At 60.3% G+C, this 7060-nt stretch overlaps 1 protein-coding gene across 1 annotated transcript; it reads left to right on the forward strand.

Moving 5' to 3' along the window:
* The first annotated feature begins 181 nt into the window (after positions 1-181).
* Positions 182-7021, forward strand: CTSH (cathepsin H). The gene is made up of 12 exons (XM_063412433.1): positions 182-391; positions 537-568; positions 635-740; positions 832-902; positions 1293-1397; positions 1936-2022; positions 2591-2646; positions 3633-3714; positions 3800-3868; positions 4677-4783; positions 5996-6121; positions 6358-7021. The coding sequence occupies exons 1-12, from the start codon at positions 313-315 to the stop codon at positions 6431-6433; spliced, it is 996 nt and encodes a 331-aa protein (XP_063268503.1). The 5' UTR covers positions 182-312; the 3' UTR covers positions 6434-7021.
* Positions 7022-7060: the final 39 nt, after the last annotated feature.

The raw sequence follows: 7060 nt of genomic DNA on the forward strand, positions 1-7060 counted from the left end.
TTTTTGTAAAAATATATGTTTCCTGATTACCTCTTGCTAATAAATCTATTCTATCTCAGGGTGAACCGGGGTTTGTGATAGTTTTACGGGCGGGATAACGCCGGACCCGCCGGGCCCCGCCCACTCCAGGGGCCCCGCCCAGTGCCACGCCCACCGGCGGCCCCCGCCCACCCGCCCATTGCCCCGCCCCCTGGCAGCGGCTCGGCCCATTTCGGCTCCGTTCGGCCGCGTTCGGCTCGGCGTGGCCGGGTTCGGCTCCGCTCCGTCCCGTCCGTCCCGGTTTGGCCCGGCCCGGCCCGGCCCGGCCCGGCCATGGGCTGGCCCGTGCTGCTGACCGTGACCGTGACCGCGCTCCTGGCCCCCGCCGCCGCCTGGGAGCCCTCGGCCGAAGGTACAGGGGCACCGGGAGGGCAGGAGGCGACTTGGCACGGGCTGGCCCGGGCCGGCCGGGCTCGGTTCGGTCCCGCTGGGTTCGGGCTCGGCCCGGCTCAGAGCCGCGCGGGTGCCGGCGCTGACGCGCCCGTTCTGTCCCGCAGAGGAGCAGCTGTTCAAGGCCTGGATGCTGCAGGTGAGGCTCGGGGACAGCGCCGGGGCCGCCGCGGTTCGCGGGGCCTGACGCGCGGTGTCCCCGCAGAACGAGCGGCGCTACGGCCCGCACGAGTACCCGCGGCGGCTGCGCATCTTCCTGGACAACAAGCGGCGCATCGAGGAGCACAACGCCGGCAACCACAGCTTCCAGAGTAGGAGCTCCCAGCCCTGCCCGGCCGCGGCCCCTGCCGGCCCGAGCGCCGCGCCTCGCTGAGCAGAGTGTCCCCTTTGTCCCCCTTCTAGTGGGCCTGAACCAGTTCTCGGATCTGACGTTCGCAGAGTTTAAAAAGCTGTACCTGTGGAGTGAGCCCCAGGTGGGTGCTGGGAGCGTGGGCGGGCAGGGAAGGAGCGGCTCAGGGTGATGGGTTCTGCAGGGCTGGCACCCATGGCTGTGCTGTCTACAGTCAGCTTTGGTACGGTCCCATCCTGTGCCACCAGCACCGCGGTGACAGCCAGGGGAACCCTCTTCCCCAGCCTCACAGCGTTCAGCTGCCTCCGCCCTGGCTCCAGCCGAGCTGTCCCTTCTGCTGGCAGCCCCCTGAGCCCCCAGGGGTGCTGCAGCCAGGGGTGCAGGCTGGCAGTGCCCTCCAGGCTGGGCACGGCTCTCTGCTGCCATGGGCAGTGTGTGTGTGTGGGCTGCTCACCAGTCCCCTCCCCAGAGGGGGCTGCCGGGGCTCACCACAGCCCTCCTGCCTGGCTTGCAGAACTGCTCAGCCACCAAGGGCAACTTCCTGCGCAGCTCTGGGCCGTATCCCGACTCCATCGACTGGAGGAAGAAGGGAAATTTCGTGACACCCGTGAAAAACCAGGTGAGGAGTGTGTGAGGTGCCCGGAGAGGGGCTGATTGCTGCGGGCAAGGAGCAGTGCAGGGTGCCCGTGCCCCAGGGGAGCTCGCCAGGCGCCGCTCTGGGCCTGCCCCGGGGCAGAAGGCCAAGCCCAGCTGCCAGCAGGGAGTGGAGGCTCTGCTCTGCCACCATGTCCCTGTGCCCCGGTGTTTGGGGAGGCTGGTGAGCTGCCATGCCCCTGTGCCCCGGTGTTTGGGGAGGCTGGTGAGCTGCCATGCCCCTGTGCCCCGGTGTTTGGGGAGGCTGGTGAGCTGCCATGCCCCTGTGCCCCGGTGTTTTGGGGAGGCTGGTGAGCTGCCATGCCCCTGTGCCCCGGTGTTTGGGGAGGCTGGTGAGCTGCCATGCCCCTGTGCCCCGGTGTTTGGGGAGGCTGGTGAGCTGCCATGCCCCTGTGCCCCGGTGTTTGGGGAGGCTGGTGAGCTGCCATGCCCCTGTGCCCCGGTGTTTGGGGAGCCTGGTGAGCCTGCAGCACCTCCCTGAGCAGTTCCTGCTCCTCGTGTAGGGTGCCTGTGGGAGCTGCTGGACTTTTTCCACCACGGGCTGTTTGGAGTCTGCTATTGCCATCGCCACGGGAAAGCTGCTCTCTCTGGTAAGAGATCTCCCTGGGCTTGGGCACAGCGCTTGTGGGAGCAGGTTGGAGCCAGAGGGGCTGGAGGCTGCTGGGAGCAGGCATGAGGAAAGAAGCTGGGGCTGGGGCCCCTCACTGCAGGCAAAACATTGGGACATGTTGATCTTTCAGCTCCCAGAGGATTTGTATTCCTGAGGAACTAGAAAGACAGTAGCCACTTACACAACTTACCAGAATAACTGAGGGTTGAGTGTGTTAAAAACAAACCTGACCTTTGGAAGACATCTCAGCCAGTCCTTCCAGGGGGGAGATGGATTCCTGGCAGGCGTGAGGAGGAATGCCTCAGGCAGCCAGGGCATCCCAGGCTGCTGGCTCCAGGTCTTCCTTGTCTGCCTCCCTGGGACATGGAGCCATTTCCAGGTGACTCCCAGTGGGTGAGCAGCAGCTGCATGGTGTGCAGAGCAGTGCTGTGGTTGTTACAGCCACCTGCACAGATAGACCAGCTCTCAGTTCCTGCTGTGCCATTGCTCTTTCTGTCACTCTGGACACAGGTGTGGGACAGTCACTGACTCAAAACCCTTCTCTGCAGGCAGAGCAGCAGTTGGTTGACTGTGCCCAGGCCTTCAACAACCACGGCTGCAGTGGGTAAGTCAGAGAGGGTCAGAAAGAACAGAAATTAGAGTATGTTACATCCTGTGATGGACAGCCTTCCTCGAGATCTAGTGTCAGGATCCTTCCATGTAATGGAGTGGCTTTTGTCCTCTCTCCCTAGAAGTTAGGGTGTTCCAGTAAATCTCCAGGATTTCCCAGCCTCTGTTGTTCCTCATTTGTTAGTTTTGATCTGAGACATTTTCCCCTCGGCAGCCGTAGGCTGGGCTCTGATGGGCTCAGCAAGGGGAGTTCTGGCTGTTGTTCTGCCCTCGGTCACGTGTGTCTCATGGCACCGTGCAGAACCCACAGAAACTTCAGCTTCCCCTCTGGGAAGTTCCTCCTGGCTTTGCTAGAGAAAGCAGACGATAGAGCTTTCTGACAACTTCTGCTTTCTGTGAGATAAATGCTCCTACAGGGACGCTCAGAGCTGAGCAAACCCTCTCTTGGTGCTTCTTATTTTTCTTGTGACTCCTCCTTAGGCGTTTCCACATCAGCACTCCCTGATCATCTCTCTTGTCTCCCCTCTTGAGCTGTGCTTCTGGAAGGTGGCCAGGGAAGGAGCAGCTGCTTGCTGCAGATGTGGGTCTCCCAATGTTCCCCAGCCAGGCTGGGCAGAGGGCACCAAAAACACCTTCCAGTCTGTGAGGCTGGTGCAGTGTGGGCCAGCTGACCTCACGCCCTCAGGGCTCCTGGTGTTCCTCCCCAGGGATCTGGAGAATGAGATGTGACCGTGCCAGGCAGCTTGGTGGGCCAGGCCAGCAATCCCAGGCAGGGGGATGCTGCAGGAACAGAGTGGAGTTCTGGGGGCTCTGGGGTGGACACTGCCCTTCCCTGTCTCCCTGGCTGGTGGGAGTGGTCTGCAGAGGGGGAATGTTGATGGCTTTGCTCTGCAGAAGCTGCAGTGTTACCATTCACATTCATCATTTCCCTCCTGTGTAACTGCTGCCATCCTGAGCCGTGCTGTCTGTGCTGTCTCGCAGGGGCCTGCCGAGCCAAGCCTTCGAGTACATCCTGTACAACAAGGGGCTCATGGGGGAGGACAGCTACCCGTACCGGGCCAAGGTACTGCCAGCACAGCCCGTGGCACAGCCACCGTGGCACAGCAGGGCCTGCCACAGGCGCCAACAGCTCCTCTCTGTCCCCACAGAATGGCACCTGCAAGTTCCAGCCCGAGAAGGCCATTGCCTTTGTCAAGGACGTTATCAACATCACACAGGTGAGGCCCAAGGGCTGCAAACTTCCAGGGCTGTGCCAGGAGAAGGTGCTGGGACACCCAGGGCGTGCTGGGCTCAGCAGCTGGAGCTGCAGCCTGTGTGCTCCTGGGGAGAGCCAGCTCCTGTGCACACCCTGCTCTGCTGCAGCCTGTGTGCTCCTGGAGAGAGCCAGCTCCTGTGCACACCCTGCTCTGCTGCAGCCTGTGTGCTCCTGGAGAGAGCCAGCTCCTGTGCACACCCTGCTCTGCTGCAGCCTGTGTGCTCCTGGAGAGAGCCAGCTCCTGTGCACACCCTGCTCTGCTGCAGCCTGTGTGCTCCTGGAGAGAGCCAGCTCCTGTGCACACCCTGCTCTACTGCAGCCTGTGTGCTCCTGGAGAGAGCCAGCTCCTGTGCACACCCTGCTCTGCTGCAGCCTGTGTGCTCCTGGAGAGAGCCAGCTCCTGTGCACACCCTGCTCTGCTGCAGCCTGTGTGCTCCTGGAGAGAGCCAGCTCCTGTGCACACCCTGCTCTGCTGCAGCCTGTGTGCTCCTGGAGAGAGCCAGCTCCTGTGCACACCCTGCTCTGCTGCAGCCTTTTGGAAGGTGGCACCAAGGAGGTTCTGGAGCCAAAATACAGGCCCTGGGTTCCTGCCTGCTTCCCACAGTGGGTGCACCTCCAGGCTGGGACAGAGTCCCGGTTCTCACCTTACAACTCAGCACTTTATTCCTTGTCTACATGTGGGAAGCCAGGGTCATCCATGTCCCTGTGCCCCCTGCCCTGGCCCCAGCACAGCCAGGACATGATAGATGGCCCTGGGTCCTCTCTTGCAGTATGACGAGGACGGCATGGTGGAAGCCGTGGGGAAGCACAACCCAGTGAGCTTTGCCTTTGAGGTGACGAGTAACTTCATGCACTACAGGAAAGGAGTGTATTCCAAGTGAGTGTGGGAACCTCGTTTGGTGAGGGGAGGGCAAGGGGAATGTGTAGGTCTGGAGTCACGTGCATCCCTGTTCCTCCTGCTGGATGCAGGAACACTGCACTGCATTCTTACACTTCTTTTAAGTAGAAAATAGAAAAAAAAAAGAGTAAACACAGCCTTGATTTACCAATTCCTGAGGGGATGAGAGTGCAGCACAGGGAGGAGGGCTGCCTGTTAGGAACCTGTCCAGCCTGGAGACCAGAGTGGGGTGGAATGAAGGCCAGCGAGTCAGGGAGCTTGGGAGCCTCTGCAGCTCACCACAGGCCTGGGGGGCTGTGCCAGGGGGAGAGGGCATGTTTGGAGAAACAGAAAAATACTCTGCAGTAATGAACCCTCAGTAACGTAGAACTGCAGGGAAGATGCAAGGGAGAGTGTGAGCCTGAGGGATCTGCCCCAGGGAGCTCTCAGGAAGGAGCAGCTGGTGATTCCAGTGGCTGGACCAAGAGCCAGTGGTACCAGAGGTAAGTGCCAGCCCTGGGCAGGTGTGAGCTGTGAGGGCAGGGACATGGTCAGAGGAACACGCCAGGAGCAGTTGTCATGTGGATTTACAGTCTAAGGTGGATTTAAAGTCAGAGTGCTTGAAATAATTGATGCTCCAGTGCTTTCAGCCCAGAGCAGCTGTTAACAGATCGAAAAAAAGAAAATCTGAGGTAGATTATTGATCTTTTCCTGTGCTGCAGTTTGAAAATGTTTAAAAATTGATGCTCTTGAGGAGCATGTACCATGAGCAGTCTTGTTTCATACCACAGGCAGCAGCTTTCAGCAAGTGCAGTTTAAAGGTTGAAAATTTAAAGGAAACACATATTTAGACCCAAGAGCTCGCTGTTCCTGTACAAAACATGAAACAGTGCCTTTGAATTTCAGGGCAGTACAAACCAGCACTGGGAGGCACTAAGAGCTGCTGGCTTCAGTTGGGAACATTCCTTTGCACTGTAGCTCATCCTAGTGGCTCAAAATTTCACTGATTCCTTAACTCCAGAGATGGCTGGTAATTTCAGAGTGGAAAAACAGAGCAGTGTCTCCTTGCCGTGGTTCCCCTCCCCGCTCTCCACAGCTGGGGGTTCAGAGCATCCCACGGTTGTGTTTGCAGAGTGCTCAGGGCTAGTCTGACTGGTGGCTGGCTAACTGCAGGCACGGCTCACACGGCCCGTGTGTGCTGTGTCCCTGCAGCCCGCGCTGCGAGCACACCCCTGACAAGGTGAACCACGCCGTGCTGGCCGTGGGCTACGGGGAGGACAACGGCACTCCCTACTGGATCGTCAAGAACTCCTGGGGCCGCCTGTGGGGCATGCAGGGGTAAGGGGCTCCCGCTGCCCACCACGCTCTGCCTGCGCCGGGGGAGGCACCCGCGGGCTGGGATCCCGCAGCCCCCGGCCCTCCAGAGGGGAGGAACCCCTGGGAACTGTCCCGGTGTGGGTGTGACCAACCCCGGGACACTGCCAGGGACCCAGGGCAGCCCAGTACCCTCAGCTGCCGTGCTGGCTCTGCCAGAGGAGGGAGTGCGCACTCACAGCCATCTCTCTCTCCTTTAGGTATTTCCTGATCGAACGAGGCAAGAACATGTGTGGGCTGGCTGCGTGTGCCTCCTACCCCGTTCCTCAGGTGTAGGACACCAGCACGGGCCACGGGGCTGCAGAGGCTGAGCGTGTCCCAGTGTCCGAGGGTGTCCCAGTGTCCGAGGGCTGGCATGAGGGCACAACGGGGCGCCACGCCTGCCTGCGGGGGGTGTGACCTGCGGGAGGTGTGATCTGCTGGGAGGTGTCACCTGCTGGGAGGTGTCACCTGCTGGAGGTGTCACCTGCGGGCTGGTGTCACCTGCTGGAGGTTTCTTGGCTTGCACACACCTCCCGCAGCAGCCCGACCTGAGCCTGCTCTCTCCAGCCCCACTCTGGCGTGCCCCTGCCAGGCTCCCTCCTCCAGCTGTGCCCAGCTGTGCCCCCACGCCCTGTCCCGGCCCCGGGGAACCACCCGGGCACCGCCCTGGGCACACGGGGCCGCCCCGCCCTTCGGGGGCTTCCCTGCAATCACCGGGTGTAAATTGTAGCGATTTTAAAATTTTCTCTGAAGGCAATTTCCCTGTACTTTAAATGAAGGATGAATGAGTGCTGTGATTTGTACACTTTAATCAATTTTCATGAAATGTCTGCTATTTTTTGTATTAAAACCCAGAGTATTTTAATCCACACAGAGAAGAAACGGGTGATTTTTCTTTAACCCATCAGCGAAGACTCGAGA

The sequence above is a fragment of the Prinia subflava genome, chromosome 15, assembly GCF_021018805.1.
Source record: "Prinia subflava isolate CZ2003 ecotype Zambia chromosome 15, Cam_Psub_1.2, whole genome shotgun sequence".
NCBI lineage: Eukaryota > Metazoa > Chordata > Aves > Passeriformes > Cisticolidae > Prinia > Prinia subflava.